The following is a 23,966-nucleotide window of genomic DNA, read 5'->3' as shown; positions in this document are numbered from 1 at the left end:
GCACTTGAATCTAAACCACCGGATCTGATCTGATCTGATTGTCCTCTTATTCCTTCCGATTTGGGTATCATATTTGCATGTAAATGTAATACTCTCCTTAGTCCCTTTCCACCGTTACACCTTAATTGTTATCTTAGTAATGTAATTGTTATCTATGTGACTCCCTCGTGGGTAATGTAATTGAGTTTTGGACTTCTAAACTTACTACGTTAACTTTAGGAAAACTTGGGCTTGTGGGCTCAATCTACTACAGAGGTTATTTATTTCCACTCAAAGATTAGGGTTTTTTTTTTATATAAAGTTTTGAACAAGAGATTAGAAAACATAAACTATGCCAAATCTTTTTCCCCAAATTAATAAGAGTTCATATCAAATAAAAATAGATGATAAATAAAAAAGCTAAAAAGAGAAATGAAAGCTAAAAATAAGAAAGAGCGTAAATGTAAAGCGACCTTTTAAGGAGGAGACATATAAAGACATGAAATTGGGATCAGACACAAACAGTCGTTATAGACATTGACTCTCTCTTGTCCTTTTCTTTCTTTTTGTCTTCACACATTTTTTTTTTTTTTTTAATTTTAAATATGGTTTTTTATTTACGTTATAAATTTTTAGTATATAAAAGAGATGAGAAATATATTTTTACTCTAAAAAAAAATACTAAAAGGCTTTTTTCAGTTCCGACTCGTACCAATCTAGTTGGGCTGGGCCTGGCTACATTAACATGCCAAACCAAAAATTAAACTACGAAAACTGAAAATATTTGTTCCAAGATTTCTTCTAACTACAGAGAGTGAAGAAGAGACATAGTTTTGTGTAGAACAGCTCTGCTCAATTTCTTCAGCCTAAACTAATAAACTGTTACGAGTCTGAGAAACCAGAAAGGTGTATATACAAACCACCTGCAAAAGAGATTTCCTTCACTTGAGTAACCGTCTTAACAGGAACCAAAACCAATGATGCATATCTAAAAGTAAAGCCACTAGAAACCTTTTTGATCTCCTAAAGTTATACTTCTATTGTTTCATTGGTGAGGATGACGGCGTTTGGCTCTGCGGTATCCGACGACTGGTTCTTTTCTATGGCTGTATCTCTTCTTTCCCTTGGGACTGTTTGACCCGCATACAAAATATTCAGTTTCGTACAGTTACTTTCTCTTGCAACAGACTGATTGAAGTTAAAGACTATTGTTGAAAGATGTTCAAAGCTTACTTGGAGACTGCAGAAAGCAATTTGATAATGAATATAAGAGGGAAGCCAATTAAAGCTGTGGCCTGTTGCAATCAAAATAACAAGCGACTTAGTTATGATTTGTAGACTCTATAGATTGATTGAATGACCGAAAATTGTTGGAAATACATACCCCAACCCAAGCTAAGTCCATGGTAGCAACCGGTTTCGTGACCTCATTGTTCTTCAGCATTTCTTGAGCCTTGGTTTCAACAGAGAGAAGCTTATCAAACTGTTACTTTAGTTTTATATTCAACAAAACTATAACGCAGTATGACGAATATACCTGTCGATGGTAGATTTTTGTCGAGTTAACCAACTTCTTAAAGCCATGTCTTACGTTTTCTGTATATGGCTCTAAGGCAAGTTGTACTCTCTCCAAGTGTGGTTTCGTTATGGTCATAATCCTGGTAGTGTATGGGTGTGTATGTGTTCTGATTACCTAAGATAAACAAGACACAATGCTCAGAACGTTTTATGACTAATCGAATAAAAGTATATGGAGATATATTAACCTCAAGATAGTAGTATGACGCGTCAAATCCTTGGATGAGATGTGGTGTCAAAGCCTGCTTAGAAGTACATAACACCTCGATGGACTTATCGGTTAAATACTGAACTTTTGGTTCGAGATATATAGTAAATGTCACACATGCATCTTTGATGCTTGGGATCCATTTCTGAAAAATCAAGGGGAAGAATTCTAAGATGCCAGTATCAAGTAAATGAGAAGAATATAAGCGTGCAATGAGAACTATACTCACTGAATTGAGGGTTTCAATGTGAGACTCTGACCATTTTTGGACTTGGTCAATTATCTGCGACACCTGAAGAAACAAAAAGGACTTGTCTATACAGGGAAGTTTAAAAGACTTTCAAAGGTTAATTTTGAGTTGAACACAAACCTTTTGAAGAGTGATGTGAAGAGTTGGGCTAAGATGTTGATGCCATAGGGTCAATAGATATGCCTGCAACCATGTAACAGAGGCCTTTTTAGAAGAGTTAAGCAAACTAAGATTGTGCGATGTTATGCGCTTCTTTTAGATTAACCTGAGTTATATTCGGATTGAGACCAAGCCTAGACAAGAACCACTTGCCATCCATCTGACCACAGGAAACAAAAGGAAGATTAAGCTCTTGTAATATGTAGATCAAATCCTAGAGTCACCATATCTCTTACATTTTCAAGCTTTGATCTAGGTTGTGAAACTTTCTCAGCTTCCACTTCCAGCCTTCTCTTGCGTTGCATTTCCACTTCCCGTTTTAGTGCATATACCTGACAAAGCACAAGTTTTATAAAAGGATTGAATAAAAGTAATGAACAAAAGGAAACACACAAAACTCAAGTTACAAAACCAACCTGCTTCTGAAGCTCATAAACCTTTTCTTCTGCTTTACTCGCATGCTTCACCGCATCCTCAGACTAAACAAAACATATTACAACCAACAAAAGTAAATAACTTTCCTCCACATCTTGTTATAGGCCAAATGAATCAAACTCAGAAGAAGAATGAAAATCTCACTTGAGAAGAAAAATCAGTCTCACTCTCAAACAAGTAAGATTTCTCCCGGATGTATAACTCCAGACCTCGGATCTTCTCGTCCTTGCTAACCAATTTTTGGTTTTTCTCAGTTATGATTGACTCTTTAACCAACACACAAGGAAACACACAAAAAGCATCTCAACATTTAGCAACCAGATTCAAAATGCAGCTGAAGAATTTGTAAAAAAGCCATTAACTTTGGAATGAAAACAAACGTTACAAGTTAATCTCCAGAGAAACAGAACTGAAGCTGGAAATGTGAAACGTCACTCTAACATAAACCTCATATGAAAAATCCAATGAAACGTTACTCAAAATCTCCAGAATTTTCCTAAGAAATGCAACAAATCAAAAAGAAACCTCTTTTTCACATTTCCCTACAGTTCTTCAGAAACAAAACAAAAGACTAAACCTTTACATAGACACACTAAAAGCTATAAAATTTGCATAAATCGTCACCAAAATCGAGAAAAAGGGTAAAAGTGAAATGAGACTTACGAAGAGAAGAGACGGTGGATTTGAGTTCATCACAACCAGATGAAGAAGAAGCTTCAGCATTTACAGTGAATGAAGAAGAGAAACAAGCGATCTCGAGGGTTACAAGAGAAAGAAACAAAAGCAGCTTAAAACCCGCCATTATCGGAGACTGCAACAGAGGAGGACTTGGCACAGTCAGAGAGCAAGCGCGAGTCGCGAGAGAGACAGAGACAGAGGACTAAAGCGTCCCAAGTCAAATAAAGGGGTCTCATTATCTTTTGCATAATTACTTTTGAGACCATTTACTTTTGATAAATTATAAAAACTGCCCAAAAATAACTTGTGCAAAACGCCTGTTTTTTAGGCCGTATCTGAAAAGTCGTAATTAGCCCTTAATCTGACTCTTAAAGTTCTATATAATATGCAACTAAAACGGAAGGATATCAACTTAAATGTAAAAGTATATTTTAAAATGTATAAAAAGTTTAATTTCCTTTTTTATTTTCTTGACTTTTTCTTAAACTAGCTAATTTGCTGTAAGTATAAATATTGACAATATATTTTATTATGCAATATTGCTTTTTTTAATATTAAATAAAAATATTGACAGTATTTTAATATGCAATATTGAGATAAGAGTGTTGCATAAATTTCACCCAAAACTTTTACCAACGTGGCTCTCTATTGAAAATTAATTGTGTAATTTACAAACTGTAAATAGAGCATTTAAAATACAATAAGAAAGAAATCTTATTTGTTTCCTCTTTTTTTTTTTTTTTTTGAAAAAAAGCTACCAATATTATTTTGTTTCCATTTGCATTGGTCATTGGTGTCATCATGATTCATGAACCCCCTCATTTAGGAAATGAATCTTTCTCAATTTTATTAAAATATTTATTTTAAAAATATATAATTGTTTAAGCTTCTCCATTTGTTTTAGAAAAAATAAACTTTTTCAATACCATTAACCAATCACTAGTCACTAGGTGCGGTAAAAAAAGCGCTAAGCATGTATTCAATTTGGAAAGTGTAAAGTAATTTAAAATTTTACCTTTTTATGTTTATTACTGTAAGATTTCTAGCTTTAAAAAATTGTTTATTTACCACCAATACTATCGTTATTGTTACCATATTTTTCTTATGATATATGGTTATATCATCATTTATCTTATCACATTATATTATTTTAAAGCTTTAAAAAAGTAAATGTGATTAACTTTAAAAGAAAGCTAAAATCCCTACAACCTCCTTACTAAATTCTATCACCCAATAAGCTCCATAGTCTATCAGGTAAATTCAATTATTTCTACTGTCCATTATACAGCTTCAACAACCCCATTTTTCATTACTTATTAACAAAAACCACAATAATTTACACACGACATTTGATTTTTTTTTTTAAACCATCAATATGACATAATGTTACATGACAAAAATAATACTACTACTAATCTATTATTCTACACAAAATCAATAAAATAACAACGCAATTGTAATTACTACATATGAGGAAATCAAACGAATTAAATATAGTGATATATAATAATAATGGAAACAAAGCTTTTTATTCTTTATCCCAATTACAAGCATTATGGACAGAAGGGGTCCTTAGACAGTAATAGAGTATCCAAAATCTAAAATAATTGACCAGTTATTTATAGATATCACAAAACCATAAAATATAGTAGTAGTAATAAATTAAAAAATAAAAATAAAAAAATAAAAAACCTAGTTTTTGACGCAATAATAGAAGCGAACCAAACTTGGCCTCTCTTCTCTCTCTCTATCTCTCGCCTATAAATAAGATTGAGTTTATGCAATTGCAAAGTACAACACACACACACACACCCAAACAACAAAGGTCCTTCTCCTCCTTCCTACACTGTAAAACTCATCTTTTTTTAATACTTAAAAAAAAAACTTTTTGGCTTGTCCTATACCGTCGGATCAGTTCTCTTTGGTCTTAATCCAACGGTCTTGATCCGATTTGATTAGAGGAAGAGTCTCATCGTCTCTCAACCACCAGATTCTTTCTCTCTCGTCGTCGTCCTAAACACCTCTCGAAATCGACGAACAACAAACAGACCAGATCTTCTTCCTTCGATCCGTCTCCTTCGCCGTTGCTTTCGGATTTTATTCAGCCTCCGTTTTGAACTGTTTTGCCCTTTATTTTTTACTCGCCGGATTGAGAGATTTGTGATTGAGATTAGGATTTTCTTAGGGCAATCCGATCATTTTTTTTTTTTTTTAATAGAGGTTTTTGCCGCCCCCCCCCCCCGTCCCCCACCGACACCGTCACTGGTTCGTTTCCTCGATCTCGATCTTTGCTTTTTAATTTTATCTCCATTTGATCTCGTCTTTGATATAGCTGATTCATGGGTTTTTGTTTGTACATGCGCGTGATTGGCTTTTTTTTTCCTTAGAATTTTTTTTTTAGGTTGCGGCGATTTTATTTATTTCCTAATTGCGTGCATTACCTGTTAATTGGAGTAAAAAAGCCGTCTTCTTTAATTAGTATTAAAAGGGGAAAGTGAGAATCTTTGTCACGTTGATACGTGGTGTGTGGGTTGTGCACACTGAGTTGAGTAATGCACTAGGTGATTTTGATCGACACATCAAGTAACTCTCGTTTGGCTGTTTTAGGTTTCTGTATCGGACTTATTAGCAACAATTTTGATTGTGGTTTCTTTTGGATTTTTTATCTGCAGAAGCTGGTGTCGTACGAGGGGATACTGTCTTTTGGTTTTGTGTTATTCTGGCATCTTGAGAACTTACTAGTTGCAACTAGCTTGGAATTATACACTAGTTTATGACTATACGTACGAGATGGCTTCAGAAGGAAAATTGTTCTTTGATCTTAATGAACTTCCTACAGATGATGATGATGGGAATGATAATGTTAACTTCAATCAGCCACAGACGACGGCTATCCCATCTGCAAACCCCAATACCTCTGGCTTGCTTGCAACTCCATCGTCCTACCAAGACAATGTAAACAGCCGAGTGTTCTCACATGCATCAACAGTTTCTGATGTAAACAACCGACTATTCTCACATGCATCAACAGTTTCTGGTTTTCAGCCTTTTGTCCGCCCTATCTCTGCTCAACGCACGGATGTCTCAGTTGAACAAAAGATGGATGAGAACTCTCTTAAGGAATCATTGTCATCATCCAGGCCAGGCACATCGGAGGAAGCAAAGGTTGCACCATCGATAGTTCCAGATGATGCCGGAGCACCTGAGAGAGAAGAAGGGGAATGGACAGAGTCGGAGGTTCCTGCCAATGAGAATGTACATAGTAGTTCTGATTATTCTAAAGTTACAGAGAAGGATAATGGCACAGTAGGATTAGATATCAACTCAAACTTGGGTCTTCAAAACAGAAACGTCAGTCATATTTCAGAAAGCAGTGGTAAAGATAGTGCATCTATAGATAGTCCGCAAGAACAGGGTTTAATGGTGAGGCAGAGAGAAACTAAAGGAGTTGAAGCAAGTCATGCAATCAAGTGCGCAAATACCACTGTGAAAAGAAAGATGGATCATCAGAAAGAGACGATGTTGGGAAAGAAGCGGAACAGGCAGACCGTGTTTCTCAACCTAGAAGATGTCAAGCAAGCTGGTCCTATTAAGACCACAACACCTAGAAGACAGAATTTCCCACAACCTATTGTCACGCGGACGGTTAGAGAATCGCGCGCAGGTCCTCCACCTGCTGAACAAGGAGGCGGGGTTCCAGGGCATGTTGTATACCGGGATCAGAAACCTAGTGATATTCCTAATGGTGGAGTACATCCAGAAACATCGGAACCTAAATTAGAATCTAATGGTGAATCACAATCTGGCTCAGTTGGTAAAACTAGGAGAACAAATGGGGAGGCAGGACCTTCTGCTGAAGGTTCTGTGTCAAGGCAGGGGTCATGGAAGCAGCCAATGACTTCGCGGCAGCTGAAGAGTGGTCATTCGTCAAATAGACAAGTCACCTTGTCCAGTCAAACTTCTGCAGACTCAAAGTTTGGAAACAAGAAATTTACTTCGTTCAAGAAGCAAGCTAATAGTACCCAATACCAAGATACCTCCGTGGAGCGTCTTATACGAGAGGTGACCAACGAAAAGTTTTGGCATCATCCAGGTATGTCCTATATAGTGTTTCTGCTTATGGAACGTGTGTTTGAGTGCTCCTACTTTTTCAGTTTAAGTTATCTTCATTTAAGGTAGGAACTTTTATGCCAATTAAAATCTACTGCTCTGTTGCCAGTTTCCCTGTGTCCCGAATCATGGCTCAGTGAGAATCATAATGGCCACGGGATTTGGAAGGTGATACGATTAAATCATACTTGTAAAAGTTGATGACAGAATTTTGGTTTTTGTTTTCATTGTCGATGAATATCATTTATCAGGTTGGCTCTTGTTGGCTTTAATTTAATTACCTTAGTTAAGGAAAACACTGGATGCATTTATGTGTATCTGAAACTTGAATGGCTATTAGTGAAAGTAATTATCGGATATTAGTAGGCTTTTTGATTGACATGCCTCAGTTCTGTTCTGTACACTTTGCACAGGAAAATTTGTTTTGTATGGATGATGATACTTCAACTTTTTTCATATGGCCGGTGTTGTTTCAAATATGTCTATTTCTCTGCCTTATTAGTTATTACCCATACTGTAATTGACTCTTATGCATAAAATTTTCTTGTGTTTAGAGGATACTGATCTCCAGAGTGTCCCTGAGCGGTTTGAATCCATGGATGAGTATGTTAGAGTGTTTGAACCTTTACTTTTCGAGGAGTGCCGGGCACAACTTTACAGTACATGGGAAGAATTGGCTGAGGCAAATTCTTACATGAAGGTCAGAATAAAGTTTATCGAAAGAAGAGAGAGAGGTAACCAGATCTATTACCTAATTCACATTTGTAAAGGCCTTTGGCCAACAATGTTAAATTGTTAACTCTCTACTGACTTGTCTCTTGTTACCTGACTGCTAGCCTTTGTTTTTAATTGGTTTAGGATGGTATGATGTGATACTTCTCTCAGTAAATGAATGTAAATGGGCTTTCAAGGAGGGAGATGTTGCAGTTCTTTCAAATCCTGTGCCTGAATCAGGTGTGGTTGGAACTCATAGATTGTCTGGTTGGTTTTTATATTGCTTGTGCTTCTCTGTATGTTCTGTAACTTTTTCCTTTTTTATGTTTAGAAGGAGAGCATGATGATGCTGGACGTGTAGCTGGTACAATTAGGAGATATATACCGGTTGATACTCGAGATCCTCATGGAGCAATTCTCCATTTCTATGTTGGAGATACTTATGATTCTGGCAGGTATATTCTCTTCCATATGTTTGATTTTTAAGCTGTATTTTCTACCCATTCTTACTGGAAGCATTTATTTCCGCTCTCTCATTTCTTTACTTTTTTCCCCCTTTTTGATTTGTTTTTTAACAGCAAGATTGACGATAATCATATTTTACGGAAACTTAAACCTAAGGAGATCTGGCATTTGTCAGTGCTTGGTTCGCTTGCAACCACACAAAGGGAATATGTTGCCTTGCATGCGTTTTCTCAGCTTAACCCACAGGTTGGTTTTGTTTTCTCTAACAAATATTTCATAGATGCTTTTTGTTATGCTGACGCTGGTAAAACTCCTATCTTCTTCAGATGCAAAATGCAATTCTCAGGCCTAGCCCAGAGCAGTTTCCTAATTACGGGGAGCAGACGCCTACAGTCCCCGATTGTTTTACTCCGAGCTTTGCTGGCCACTTACATAGAAGCTTTAATGCTCCTCAGTTGGCTGCAATCCATTGGGCCGCAATGCATACTGCAGCTGGTACAAGCAGTGGGGTAAAGAGGCAAGATCCATGGCCATTTACTCTTGTTCAGGGCCCTCCAGGAACAGGCAAGACACACACTGTTTGGGGAATGTTGAATGTTATCCACTTGGTTCAGTATCAGCAGTATTACACTTCGTTGCTGAAGAAATTAGCTCCTGAAAGTTATAAACAAGTAAGTGAGAGCAGTTCAGATCATATTGTGTCAGGATCAATTGATGAAGTCCTACAAAACATGGACCAGAATCTATTTCGTACGCTGCCAAAATTGTGTGCTAAACCAAGGATGCTCGTTTGTGCTCCTTCAAATGCTGCGACCGATGAACTTCTCTCACGTGTCCTTGATCGCGGTTTTATTGATGGGGAAATGAGAGTTTATCGCCCTGATGTGGCTAGAGTAGGTGTTGATACCCAAACGAGAGCTGCTCAAGCTGTTTCTGTGGAGCGTAGAAGTGAGCAGCTATTAGCCAAGTCCCGTGATGAAATTCTAGGACATATGCACAACCTCAGATTACGAGAAACGCAGCTATCTCAAGATATTGCTGGACTTAAAAGGGAACTTACTGCTGCAGCCTTCGCTAACCGTTCTCAGGGATCCGTTGGCGTTGACCCTGATGTTCTTATGGTTAGGGACCAGACAAGAGATGCATTGTTACAGCGCCTTTCTGCTGTTGTTGAAGCCAGAGATAAAGATCTTGTTGAAATGTCTCGCCTTCTCATTGTCGAGGGAAAGTTTCGCGCTGGTGGTAATAACTTTAATCTTGAAGAAGCTCGTGCAAGTCTTGAGGCAAGTTTCGCGAACGAGGCTGAAATTGTTTTTACAACTGTATCAAGCAGTGGTCGTAAACTGTTTTCTCGTCTTACGCATGGCTTCGATATGGTGGTCATCGATGAGGCTGCCCAAGCTAGTGAGGTTGGAGTTCTTCCTCCCCTTGCTCTTGGTGCTGCACGATGTGTACTTGTGGGTGATCCTCAACAGCTTCCTGCTACAGTTATTAGCAAAGCCGCTGGAACCCTTTTATACAGTAGAAGTCTCTTTGAAAGGTTTCAGTTAGCAGGTTGTCCAACTTTGTTGTTAACAGTTCAATATAGGATGCATCCTCAAATACGTGATTTCCCTTCAAGATATTTCTACCAAGGACGCCTCACAGACAGTGAAAGTGTTTCCGCTGCTCCTGACGAGATTTATTACAAAGATTCTGTCCTTAAGCCTTACCTTTTCTTTGATATCAGTCATGGGCGGGAATCCCATAGAGGTGGATCAGTATCTTATGAGAACATTGATGAAGCTCGCTTTTGTGTTGGGGTATACTTGCATCTTCAAAGAACTCTGAAGTCATTGGGCGGGGGTAAAGCCTCTGTTGGGGTCATAACCCCATACAAACTGCAGTTGAAATGCCTGAAAATCGAGTTCGCAAATGCGTTGGCCCAAGATGAACTGAAAGAGATTTATATCAATACTGTAGACGCGTTTCAGGGTCAAGAACGTGATGTTATAATTATGTCATGTGTGCGTGCTTCCAATCACGGTGTTGGCTTTGTCTCTGATATCCGGCGGATGAATGTTGCTCTCACCCGTGCCAAAAGAGCTCTATGGGTATGTTATCTCTCTAGGCATGTACATTTATATATATATATATATATATATGATAACTTCTGGTTTCTTGATCAAGTTTCTAAGGCTCGTTTTTCTTGAACAGGTCATGGGAAATGCATCTGCTCTAATGAAGTGCGAAGATTGGGCAGCACTGATCACTGACGCCAAAGAAAGGAACTGTTTTATGGAGATGGAGTCTCTTCCCAAGGATTTCCCGGTTCCTAAGGTACCTAGCTTTATCCCAAAAGCACCTAATGCTAGAGGTTTCAGATCAGGTGGGCCAAGAACCAGATCCATCGACATGCACCCTGAGTCCAGGTCAGGGACACCATCAGAAGATGACGAGAAGCTGAGCACAACAACATTTCCAAGAAATGGGAATATTCGAAGGGAGAACTCAGTTGATGATTCTGATCTGCCCGGGGATAGATATAGAGATGCTTGGCAACATGGGATCCAAAGGAGGCAAAATTTTGGACGGCCTTTAGGGAGAAGAGACTAATTTTATAATTCCAACTAGTCTGAACTTCATTCACTGTTGGAGATACTGTGTTACTTGAGAATTCAGAGCATCTGACCTAGCTCATGGTCTCATAGGCTCATCACCACGAAGGAGTGACTCGAAGTCATGAACTGTTGAACGGAGTAATACTTGAAGGCTGTGTACATGAAAGGGTAAACATGCTCACCTGATTTGTGCTGGCGAAAGATGATTCATGCTATTTCTTTCAAAGAAGTTGCGCTCTTCTGCTCTCAGGTCACAAAGAAGCATGTCTGGTTCTTTGTGCTTCATTTAAAACCTGGAACGGACCAGTCGGAGTCTACACTGTAAATCCAAGGGGAATACACTTGAATTAAAAGTCTGAACCTGCTGCTAAGCTACGAGCTTGACTCATTTACAGGAACTATAAAGCTATTCCAGCATTGTTAAACGGTGTCATGCTGATGCAGAACAACAAAAGATGCTTAATTGACAAGCATACCATAGGAAATGACATTTGAAGTTAGTGTACAGCTAGTGGGGGTTGGGATTATTCGTTTTAGTCTGCAAAAGTTCTTTTAGAGTATCACCATACCACACTGGCCAGTCCACTGTGTTAGCGTTTTGTACATAAAACATAATCTCACCATATCTAAGATTATGAAACTTTAGTTCTTTTTTCCTTCATTATATTTGTTTTATCTCATATTTTGTTAATTTTATCTGATCAATGGATGAAGTATCATATTCTTTTAATTGTCAGTTATTCCTGTAACAGATTCATCAAGTTCATCTACTTGTGTTTTTGGTTACAGACCAATTTTTTTACTGGAGATAAGTTTTAACTATAATTGTTTGTACCCTTTTGCAAGCATCTCTGAAGTCAATGATAACATAAGAAGATTGATAGATAAGTGTTCAAAAGGATCATTCACATTTCTTTGATGAAACACATGGTTTCTCGATTGATACATGAAGCAAAGGGTCGTCTCATCTTTACATCATATCATAGCTACAGAATCACTAAGCCTTTTATCAACTTTTGGCAAGAGACGTCAAAATCAAATGAGAGAAGAAGAAGAAGACGAAAACAAGTAGCTACTTTTATCAACACGAGTTGCGCGAGTGTACCAATTCCTGTGGGTTCTAACCTCCCAAATCATGCCTATTTCATTCGACGCTCTTCGTTCTAAAACTTGCCCTCGCGTGGCTTTGCGTGACTTTTTTCTTTTTTTTGGTTTCTTCTTTTCAAAACCAATGTAAACCGAACCAAAATCAACTGTAGTTCCAAAACCATTAAAACCAAACCGAAATCAATTGTAATTTCAAAACCAATAAAACCAAACACAAATCAATTGTAATAACAAAAATCTCTACTTGACTAAGCCCGTGCGTTGCGCCGCCTGATCGTTCGAAACAAGGTATATATTACTACAACGATTAAGTCTGATCTTTTTTTTGGTGTGTGTGTGTGTTGCTGTGATTTTTTCTGTGCGAATGTTTTGTGTTGTCCTCCTCCAGATTTCGACTAAACAAGCTATTGTAGAGAAGAAAGTAAAGAATACGAAAAGTCGATGCTACTGCTACTGCTACTGCTACTGCAACGGTATAGTTTTCTAACTTCGGTTTTGTAGTTTGGTGAGATAACAATTTTGACTATGTAACTTCGGTTTTGCAAGCATCTCTGAAGTCAATGATCACATGAGAAGATTGAAAAGATAAGTATTCAAAAAGGATCATTCACATTTCTTTGATGAATCACATGGTTTCTCGATTGATATACATCATCCTTTCTGATGATTGCAAGATGAAAGGTTAAATGTGAGCAAGAACTAAAAGTTATTCAATCACAATCTCTGTTAAGCTTCCCAAGCCAGCCGCAGCCCTTGTGTGGTGGTGATGGTGACTGCCACACTCCTTAGCGTAGGTCCTGCAACAGCTGCTACCATGGTGGCTCCTCTCTCTGCTGCTACAGTTAGACTTGCAAGCCTCTTTTACCTGAGAACATGCTTCTTCTTTATCATCCATCTTATTAGAACTTTCACAGCAGCTCGACTTGCAATGCCCATTGCTCCTCACTTTTAAGCTAGCTTCAGCAGGACTTGAGCAACAACCTTTGACTGACACTTTCACCTCCCCTTGCTCATCTCCTTCCAGATTGATCAAGGTTGAAGAATCTTCTTGTTTTGAGCCAGTTCCAGTTTCCAGGCCTGATGGCTTTTCATGACAGCTTTGTTTCACCCCATGTTGGTGTTGGTGTTGGTGTTGGTGTGGTTTCTGAGTCTTGTCACCACAACACCCAGAGTCACGGCCTTGTCCTAAAACATCAAGTTCTGCGCAACACGTCTTTACATTGTCTTGTTTCTTCTCACAACAACCAGTGTGACCATGGTCTGAACTGGTTTTAACTGATTTCACAACCTTCTCTTGATTCTTCTTCCCACAACAGCCTGACTCGCAATGCTTACCACTGTTCTTTGGTAAGAAACCTGCTTCCATGTCTCCACCAGCATCACCTTCAAGTTTCTCCGAGATCAAGACAGAGGACAAAGAAGAAGAAGACTCCCTATAACATTTGTTACCAGCTTTGTGTTTATCACTAAGCAACAACATGCTATTGAGGATCACAAGCAGACAAGTTCCTACATCAGCAAGTACAGCTGCCCAAATCAGCGGATGACCAGCAAAAGCCAATGCAAGAATTGCTACTTTCATAGTGATTGATATGATCACGTTCTCCACCACTTTCCTTTTAGCTCTACGTGCAAGCTTTATCGCCTGTGGTATCCTTCTGATATCATTCGACATGAGAATGATATTACCAGTCTCTGTTGCGAGTGCAGAGCCAGAAACACCCATCGAGATTCCAATATCCGCTGTAGCTAAAGCTGGTGCATCATTCAACCCGTCCCCTACCATACCTGTTGGCCCTTCTTCTCTCTTAAACTCTTTGATGATCTCTGATTTACCTTCTGGAAGAAGCTCTGCTCTAACAATATCCATAGCATTCCCTAGCTGTTCTTGAGCATGCATGGCAGCAGCTTCATTATCTCCGGTAAGCATAGCAGTCTTTATTCCCAAAGATTTCAGTTCTTTCATTGCTTGAGCTACACCTGATCTACAAGCATCTGAGAGATTGAAAACTCCAGCCAGTGTTTCACCAACGTATACATACCCAACCGTCTTCCCTCCTTTGGTATCAACATCGATATCTGGAACTGTATATACATACACACCAAAGCAAAGAACCATCAGAGAGATTAGATAAAAAACCAAAAAAAACCTCAATGCAATAAGTTTTGATATGTACCTGATGAACACCCAGCTCTGGAAGCAATCCTTTTGTTACCGATATATACTTGTTTACCATCAATCTTTCCATATATTCCTTCTCCTGGAAAGTTCTGGTAATCCTCAACCGCTTCAGGCTTAGGTTCAACAGAGACAGATTTTGCATAGTCTACAAGTGCAGCAGCCATTGGATGACTTGACTTGCTCTCTGCGCTTGATACCCTGAAATAGTCATATTCCACAATCCTCAGAACAAATCCAACAAAACCATGTGTGTTCTGGTTAAAAAGGTTAGAACAGATGTGTCACCAGTAAAGCAAATTGTTAAGGCTTATATCACTGGAAAGTGACTTGAAATCCATGACGATGAACTCGCCTCTAGTGATGGTTCCGGTTTTGTCAAAAGCAACAATCTTGATCTTGGCCAAGGTCTCAAGATAATCAGCTCCTTTGATCAAAAGTCCTGATGTGGCTGCCTTAGTGAGTGCACAGAAAGTGGCTACTGGTGTAGAGAGGATAAGCCCACAAGGACAAGCACTTACTAACACAACTAGTGCTAAGTGAAACCAATGTTTCGGGTTGTGAACCTTCAATGCAAGTGGTATAACCGCAAAAAAGATTGATATCACCATGATCGCTGCATACAAGTACATAGACATTTCTAAGGTCTCAACTCTCAAACAAGAACATAAAAAAGATGTAATGAAAGTAAAACCAAAATCAGTAGCTGATACCTGGAGTATAGTACTTGGAACATTCGTCTATAAATCTCTGAGTTTCAGTTTTGCTGTTTTGAGCTTCTTCTACAAGCTTTGCCATCTTTGCAACCACGCAATCCTCAGCTAGAGCAGTGGTTTTCACAGTTATGTAGCCTTGAACAAAACAGAGGAGTTAGTTAAGATCAAACCTTTGAAAGTATCACAGAGAGAGTTCATAAAACAAAAGTGGAAAGGTCTTGAGCCATTTTTTATACCATTTAGATTAAAGGTTCCAGCCCAAACCGTTGAATCTCTCAGTTTAGGCACGGGGAAAGCTTCACCGGTCAAGGTCTTCTCATCAACTTCACAGTTCCCATCAACAACAACTCCATCAATTGGTATGGTTTCACCAGCTTTGACTGCTATAACTGTGTTGATCTTGAGCTCATCCACTTCAACTTCTTCTCCAGTTTCTGCAATCACTGCCTTCTGTGGAGCTAAACTCATAAGAGACTGCATCACTGCACTTGCCTGAAATGTATAACAATCTATACTTGAGCAATCACAATTTTTATTGATACTAACTGAACTAAAAGTGATGGAAGAACACAAAACCTTATAGCTAGCTCTTGATTGGAGCCATTCGGCGATTGTGAATAAGAAGACAACTACTGCAGCTTCTGTGTAATCCCGCATAGCAACTGTTGCTCCCACTGATGAAAGCAACAAATATGATCAATAACTCTTGAACGTACAAGACTGTATATAACCATACTACTCATAATTTTCCTAAATTATTATTGTTTTTGTTGAATTAGTTAGTTAAATACATTTCATCTATTTTGTGTCAGGAAATTTGTATAAAGAATAAAATAATAAAATTTTGTTGGAAATTTTCTTTACCAAAAAGTTATAAACATCTTCTAAACCAATACAATGTTTTTTTTTGAAAGAAAGCAGCTTTAATTTTTTTTGTTTTTTAGTTTTTTTTCATTTTCTCTTTTGGTCTCAAAGTAACATAAAGAAAGGCAAATGCAGAGGAAAAGACAACCAATAAAACTACAAAACAATTGCTTTGTGTTGACCATAAATAATTCCAAATTGACCCATCACAACTTTATATGACACATACTTATATCTACTATAACGGTATAACCTTCATTAATTAATAATGTGAGAAATGTGGTCCATATCATATAAATTGGCGAGTAAAGAGTAAAACATAACGTACCGGTTATAACAACAAGAATGTTGATGTCGATTCTACACCTTGCAAGGGATGCTATAGCTTTGGCGAATATCGGATAGATTCCAGCGACTACGGCTGCCACAGCTAGCCAACGTAAAGGAGGGTAAAGATACTTGAAGAAGGAGAGGAGCAGAAGCACGCCGGTAACCACCGCAAATGGACTTGGCCATTTATTCTTGAAATTGGTTTCTCCGGTTACTCTCACATTTGCTTCTAGCCGTGCTTGGTTTAGTGCTTTAACTGTAAACCATGATAATTTTACTAAATGAAAAAAGCAGAGGAGATAAAAAAAAATTAAAATAAAAAATAAAGGGAAAACTTATAAACATTAAAATTATGTGAATCAGTGAATGATGCGTTACGTAATTACGTAAACACTCACATTATATCGTTTTGTCTTCTTTTTTGAAAAGGGGTAAAATTTTCACATGTTATTAAATTATTAATGGACACGAAACAGAACAAAAACAAGTAATTTCCAAGATTTTTAAAGTGTCATTAAAGTAAACTCCTGAAAATGACGTTCGCGTTTTCCAACACCAGCGACTCGAAAACAGAGAAAGGAAAAAAAGAAGCTATACCGATTTGGAACTGGGAGAGGATGAGAGTGTCGTGGACGACGATGACGGTTCTAGTTGGAACAATTACAGAGTATTCTTTGACACCATCCATGGATTTGAGGATATTCTCAATCAATGGAACCTCCGATGTACAGCAGATTCCAAGAACGTCAAAGTAACTCTTGGTCATCTTCTTCTCGTTCTTAATCAACGCCATTCTTGTTTTAGGATTCTGCAAAATAAAAAGGTGCGTTTCTGATTTCTGAGTTCATGTTTATGTTGCGGAACACGATTTAAGGGAAAAAGAAGCAAATAAAAACATTAAGGGATGCATGTAACGTGTTTGAAGGAGATGTCTAAAAGAAGATGGGTATGATTGATAACGTTGTCGTCAAGTTCACTCTACACTTGGCGAGAACAATTTTTTTTGCAAAAAGGATTTTAATTTTTTTGGGCATGGGTATATTGAGTTGTCGAAACTTTAACATTGCTGAAAAAAAAAAGGTTTAAAACGTAGAGATAGATTCATTGCAAAATTATTATTAAACAAAAAAAAAAAAAAAAAAAAACTCATGTAAATGTTTCAAAATTGGCTAATGCGTGGGAGAGAATATGAACAGTCACGAAATCTATGCAGAGCAAGAGAGAGACAGAGCGTTTCGAAGCCGTCATGAAATCTAATGTGAAGAAGACATAAAAAGAACTGAAGAAGAATAAGATTACCAGAGACAGAGACAGAGGTAGCAGATGGACAGAGAACAATGAACGAACCGGTTTGGTTCGTTTTTGATGTTTTGTTAAATTAGTCAAAAGAGAGAAGAGGATTGGGTTTGATGTAATGATGAATGATTTGAAGGTGAAAGAGGATTGAGAGTGGCGTTTGCTTTATATAGGGAAATGTGTTAGAAAGTGGTATTAATGAAAAATGATCATTGGTGGGTTTATTTTTACTTCCTTACCATAATTATATTCTTCCCAACATTTAATTTTATTTATTCTGAATTCTGACCAAATAAATGGAGTATATCAATTTCTTTTAATCTTACTTGTAAAGAATCCTGGAATATATTATCTTAATTATATAAATTCCAAAGTACTGTGGTAGGCTGCTGCCTCTTTGAGATTCCTATTCTATTAACCTTCCCATTCTAATTTTCAAAATTTTAATGTATGTATACTAGAAAAAGTGAAATTCGATTTTATCCTGACATAAAAATACTATTGGAGATTTTGTACCTTGAAGGATTCTATCTGATTTGTACTGCCTGATTTTATTTTGGGCTTACACATGTGTGTGGAAAGATGAAATTGCGTTAGGCAGAACACTTTATCACTCGCTTTAATATACTTGGAAAAAGAATGCGTTTAAGTTTTTTTTTTTTTGTTGGCATTGGGGGATGTTACCTATCTACTCTTTTACTATGGCATTGGGGGATGTCCACTTTTGTAACCTTTTAAACTCTGAGATCTTTGCACTTCTTTTATTTTTGCTTTGATTTGAATGAATGAAAGCATATATTTGTCTAGAAAAAAAGTTTTTTTTTTGGCAAATTCTTGCAAGACGTTTCGTGGTACTTCATGTGTTACACTACAAATTTAAAACATAATTCAAAAATATTTATTTATGATGTATCTTGGTTATAGACAGTATGTTTATTTGTCTATTTATTTTATTTTTTTCTCATTAAGAAGAAAATATATAAAGCTAAGTAGTGTGTGTTTAGGGGAAGAGGTTTTAATCTTGTAGGTGAGAGAGACGAGAACAAAGGTGTACTACAAAACATAGTGAAGAATCCAGAGTACAAATGTCACCGAATGGAATCCATGTGTGATTCCTCTCGGATTAGTTTATTACTAGTATTATTTTCTAATATTTTACTTTTTTTCGTATGCTTCACTATTTCCAAAACCTTGTAATGCCGAAAGTCTTATTATAAGACCCGGTTTATTATTTTATGCGTAGCAACAACAAATACGTGTACGAGTAAAAAATAAATTCAAAGAAGTGGGTAAACATATAAAATTAAGCGTAGACTATATGATATATAACGAACGAAATAGTGTCTTTGTAGAAGAATACTTTGATTGTGGTTAACAAAGAATACGTTACTGATCAAACATAAAATTATCAAATTATTCTGTTGTCTGCTTGCGATTTAGTTATTTAGAAATTTTTTGGGTTAAATTATGTGAAGTTTTGAATGTCACTGTTTGATTAAAAAAAAATAGTAATGATAAACATGTCATTGTTTCAGATATATATAGCCACACAATGCAACTTGCAGTTTTGTTACAGTAACAACATTACTGTTCATCAGTTCATATCATTGTTTCTTCGTCGCCCAATATAAATTATATACGAAGATAGTCATGATGATCATAATTATCACAATCTTTTGATATTTGGATTGAGTTTATCAACCTTTTTTTGTGTGGTGTGTGTGCGCAAAATCTTCAAAAATAAATTTTGTGAGAGGTTGACAAAAAAACGAAAAACATATTTCAAGAGAGCTAGAAATCAGAAAAACAAAAATCTTAAATCATTTCCCACCAAATCTTTCATTACCTGTTTTTATTTTCACTATTCTGACTGGAAAATATATATTGTCGTCAACTTTTTTTCTTTCACTTTTTGTTGTCGATTCTGACCAAAATTTCCCAAGTGTTACTCGCTTCGTTTAGTCTCATGAGGGGCTCTGATTATAACAAGCGTGAATAGGTGTATAACGCTCAATTTGTAATTCCGCAGTAATTTCTAATTCCATTAATGTTACGCTCCTTCGGCCACACATATATATATAGGTCTCTCTATATGTCGATTGGTTCAACAATTTTCTGAACATCCTATATAGAGACTATATATAATACATTTTTCTTTTTTTATTTTTTATCTTCACTTACATAACCATAATAAAAATATGTTAAACACATCTAATTCTAGAACGTTTTCATGAAGCTTCTACAAAGTTTTAAGCACAGATGTATTTCTTTCTCTACTGATAGAGAGAGGTCGACGATTCCATAGGATCACGACTTAGAACAATGGTGGAGCCAGGGTTGAACTTCTCGTGGCCATAACATGAGGAACAATGATAGGTCACAAATTCACAATATATTGTGGGGAAATGTTGATGAAATATCTATGTGCTTGATCTAGTATAACAGATGAGATTTTTTGTTTTTGAGACTTTATAATAATCATTTTGCGGCAATCAATCATACAATATTGTATAACGTAAGATTGTTCTATAACGAATTATCAACGGCTGAAGAAATATAGGTTAAAAGTTCTTGAGGGCTTGGATATATATATATATACCAAAATTGTTTTACAAACCTATAATATTTCCTTTCCGAATGGCTATTAACACCTTCTACCTTTGAACAACCAAAGATTGCCAAACATTTTCTCCTTTACTAATGCCCACAGTCCTAACTTTTGTTTTTGTTAAATCACTAACCTAAACTTTATTTCTTTTTAGTTTTACTTTTTACCCATATCTATATATAGCTGATAATTTACATATGTCCCTTTAAGATCTTAAAGACTACACAAATAATTTGCGTAAAAAGACTAAAAGAGAGTAGAAATAATTTAAGCAGCACAACCTCCACTATCTTTTCCAAAAGGTTTTCGAGTAGTGGAGGAATCTCCCAATGTTTCAAAACAAAACAAAACAACTTGCTTTCCTTTTTATTTAAAATATATGTCAAAGTAAAAAGGCAACACGTAAATGAGCCAAACACTAAATAGATATTATAAACAAACATATTAAACATGTCTAGTGGGAAAGCGAATTTTAATTGAGATATCAATTGCAATGATAGATATCCTTCTTTTGTGTTGCGATAAGTCGTTCTGCTTATATTTGTTCTACCACCTGATACATTAAAATATTAGTTCCCGAAACTTCGGAACTTTTTCTCAGAATAGTGTATTCACTTTTATCCGATTTTTCAAGTTTAGAACTATACTATAGCTTTGAAAATTATCAATAATTTTTTGTCTGAAATCTAAACTACGAAAGAATTGATAAAAGATACATATACGCTAGCAAATTTTCTAATTACATCTGTGAATTTTTTTGCGTCAATAACTTCTAATCTACATCCGGAAATATCTCTCAACAAGAACTGTACTATATCATTTTTGTCTTCCCTTCCAAAGATGTAGAACTCGATTTCAGATTGACGTGATACGATTCCACAAGTTACGTCTATAAACGTACAAGCTTATTTAGTCTTATGAAAAGTTTAGTTGGCGAATATGAATTATATGGTGGGTATGTAATTGTGATGCACTAACATGAAGATCTGTATGGATTATAGAATGTTGATGGCTACGTATTATTGATCAATATAAATTGTAGGTGGACATGAAAAAGTCTAAAAATTAAGATGCTCAAGCTTTTACATAAAGAGTTAAATATTTTCAACATTTTCTCAAATCTTTTCGTTCTAACCAATGACCTAGCTTTTTGTGTTAATAATCACTTTTTTATTTTAATAATGTTTTTTGTGCCAATCATTTTAGTAGGGTTAGTAACATGCTCAAGCGTTTTGACATATGAATTGTGGAAGGTAATGGATGGTGGTTTGATATAGTATGAAATTAATTGCAAAATACAGAGTATTAAAAAGAACCCCCTAATTAAATCAGGTCTATTTTGCAATTTATCGCTTACTTAACTATTCATTAAATGGTTCTCAAATTATGTCGTCTTAACTTTTCCGATTTTCTAAAAAAAAGGCATATCATTTGCTTATAATTTGGTGGCAAAAATATGCAATAGTAACTTTGAATATTTGAGGAAATAATCTTTGGAAAATATCGAGGTGACCAGAAACATTTGTGGATGTTTGATAGATTCTCATGATCCATTGCTTGTTCTCGAATAGACATTAACCATCTTCTTTTTGCGTATGATTTATCTTCTAATTAATGACCGCATAAGAATATTAATAAAATTAGAAAAATGTAATATAACCCACGATTAAAACAAATGATAAAGCAAAATATATGTGTATAATCAGCACAAGTCATAATAATGGAACACAATGAGGTTAGTGGGTATACGTCAGCACCCCGCAATAGCAAGGTTCAAACTGTAAGTTAACCAATATATACAATACATAACTCTATGATCATATAGCCCTTTGTCTTCATGCAATCTTTGTTGTCTTTTTGACAAAAATAGCAACTACATTAATTATTACTTACTCCATAGTGTATTTTATAAACAAGGTAGATAATGTTTTGGTGGAATCCACGTATTAGTTTAACATTTTCTTAAGAATAGCAGAATTCGTATTTCGTAACTAGACTAGAGCAATACCTTAATTCATATAACATCAATATAATCAAATCATATCTATCTTTAAAAATAGTAAAATGTTTAAAAGTCATTAGACCGCATTACCTTGCAAAGAAGTGATAAAATTTACACACGCATAGATATCATCATACTCGTTAAAGATAAATTACTTTTGTGATTTACACTTCAATCTACAGTCTCAATGAATTTTTATATCTTAAAGCTAAAACCTAATAGTATATAATAATATTAAATACAGTATATGATTCGGCCTTCGTCAGTTAAAGGAAAGTGAACAAACAGTAGGAGTGCTAGCTGAATGATATTGAGTTATTGACAAATAGGGTTATAGGAGTGCTCTAGTGAAATATGTGATTCTGAATGATTAACAAAACAACTATTTATTTGATAATATAGATAGAGAGAATATACGAGGAATATTCGGTTTGTGATTCCATATCAACAAGTCATAATCAGTCGAGTAAAGTTTTTTATTTCCTTCAAATTGCTAAAGTATTTTCTGGACCCCTTTTCCCAGCAAAATTACTTTGTAGACGACCACAAAATTAGTTACCAGTTATAAACTCACCAATAAGACAAATATTCATGTCGTGAGAACAAGCATTAAGAAAATCTATTCATGTGGAATCTATGACAATACTGGTAAGTGCATTGTGATTTTAAATGACTCAGAAGCCCACAATATCATATCTATTGTTAAACAGATTGCAAACCGATTCTAAACACCACAAGAAAACGAATCCAAAATATGATATGGAAATACTATAAAATTAGTGTGTATTCTTTTGTTTTCGTTCACTGTTATTTAAATTTTTATTAGTCCACGTACATTAGGACTAGAAATATATATATTTTAGTAATGTAATTTATTGATTTTTGAAGAGATTTTTCTAGAGCTTCTCCCCTACAATAATAGCTTTTGCCTAGAAGTAGAAATAACTTGCCGAAGGTGTTTTTCCATTGCCAAAACTCAAAACCTAATAACAGACCAATCCAGACCTACACCCAATAATAAAAGCTAAGTGACCAATGGCGATCAAGATGAGCCATAAGTATATATATGTTGGAGTTTATTTTCGTTATCAATATGATGTAGTATCAACTAAATTCCCAATTTTCGCAATTATTTCTCTTATTGGTGGTGACAATTCATAGTAGTCAAACGTTTAATGTGACACTCACTGTAGGAAATAAACGTAATGTGGGGTTTAGGCACTGGTCAAGGAAACAATGATTTGTGATAGGTCCCTGCTTATATATATGGGTCATATATACTCTCATACACATCGCTCGTTTTCTTTTATTATCATAAACCTACAAACAAAAATATTTTACCGAATGTTTTTGGACGGAATTTGAGTTATGTTAAAAACTATCATATTTAAAACTTCAACTTTTTTGGAAAATTAAGTAACACCGGGAGTATATATGGTTTGAATGAAAATTAAATTATCGATTCTATGTAACTGTAAATATTCGACGAAATACATATACGTATCCACTTTGAAAATTAAAGTATTATATTTATGACTTAAAATTTCTTGTTAGATTAAACATTCTAAATTTTGGTTCAAATCAAATTTAGGTCACTAATTTAAACCAGACATTAATTAAAGAGATAAAAAGGTCTTTGTCTAGTTTGAAAACAAGTTTACAGAACCCTCTAAATCAGAGGAAGGTGT

The 23,966-nt window shown here is 35.9% G+C and overlaps 3 protein-coding genes and 1 long non-coding RNA gene across 10 annotated transcripts; 2 read left to right on the top strand and 2 right to left on the bottom strand.

The window, feature by feature from the left end:
- Positions 1-628: 628 nt before the first annotated feature.
- LOC104721850 (uncharacterized) lies at positions 629-3,539 on the bottom strand. The gene is made up of 13 exons (XM_010439918.2): positions 3,273-3,539; positions 2,754-2,875; positions 2,591-2,653; positions 2,411-2,506; positions 2,281-2,334; positions 2,136-2,198; positions 1,995-2,057; positions 1,746-1,910; positions 1,517-1,672; positions 1,364-1,432; positions 1,213-1,274; positions 991-1,109; positions 629-902 (listed from the first exon to the last, which is right to left on the bottom strand). Exons 1-12 carry the CDS (start codon positions 3,409-3,411, stop codon positions 1,025-1,027), a joined length of 1,137 nt encoding a protein of 378 aa, XP_010438220.1. The 5' UTR covers positions 3,412-3,539; the 3' UTR covers positions 629-902; positions 991-1,024.
- Positions 3,540-5,005: 1,466 nt separating this feature from the next.
- LOC104721849 (putative helicase MAGATAMA 3) lies at positions 5,006-11,906 on the top strand. 7 transcript variants are annotated; one of them, XM_087475855.1, is made up of 9 exons: positions 5,076-5,552; positions 5,960-7,380; positions 7,507-7,565; positions 7,952-8,131; positions 8,256-8,351; positions 8,443-8,566; positions 8,690-8,822; positions 8,903-10,669; positions 10,773-11,906. In XM_087475855.1, the coding sequence occupies exons 4-9, from the start codon at positions 7,993-7,995 to the stop codon at positions 11,169-11,171; spliced, it is 2,658 nt and encodes an 885-aa protein (XP_087331981.1). In that variant the 5' UTR covers positions 5,076-5,552; positions 5,960-7,380; positions 7,507-7,565; positions 7,952-7,992; the 3' UTR covers positions 11,172-11,906. The 7 variants fall into 7 exon arrangements, with proteins under 7 accessions (XP_087331978.1, XP_087331981.1, XP_087331983.1 ...); XM_087475856.1 differs by having other exon boundaries at positions 5,081-5,870; XM_087475852.1 differs by lacking the exon at positions 7,507-7,565 and having other exon boundaries at positions 5,006-5,552.
- A 967-nt stretch (positions 11,907-12,873) lies between these two features.
- On the bottom strand, positions 12,874-17,968 carry LOC104721848 (cadmium/zinc-transporting ATPase HMA2-like). Its single transcript, XM_010439916.3, has 9 exons — positions 17,672-17,968; positions 16,970-17,180; positions 16,371-16,628; positions 15,755-15,852; positions 15,415-15,670; positions 15,176-15,313; positions 14,751-15,078; positions 14,461-14,663; positions 12,874-14,368 (listed from the first exon to the last, which is right to left on the bottom strand). Exons 2-9 carry the CDS (start codon positions 17,163-17,165, stop codon positions 12,990-12,992), a joined length of 2,856 nt encoding a protein of 951 aa, XP_010438218.1. The 5' UTR covers positions 17,166-17,180; positions 17,672-17,968; the 3' UTR covers positions 12,874-12,989.
- Positions 17,058-17,648, top strand: LOC147933648 (uncharacterized). The gene is made up of 2 exons (XR_015572770.1): positions 17,058-17,195; positions 17,586-17,648. It is a non-coding gene; the product is annotated as an uncharacterized LOC147933648 (long non-coding RNA).
- Positions 17,969-23,966: the final 5,998 nt, after the last annotated feature.

The sequence above is a fragment of the Camelina sativa genome, chromosome 11 (genome assembly GCF_030686135.1).
Source record: "Camelina sativa cultivar CO46 ecotype springtype chromosome 11, ASM3068613v1".
Taxonomy (NCBI): Eukaryota; Viridiplantae; Streptophyta; class Magnoliopsida; order Brassicales; family Brassicaceae; genus Camelina; species Camelina sativa.
The sequence above is the reverse complement of the archived record's forward strand: the minus strand, read 5'-3'. Positions and strand labels throughout refer to the sequence as shown.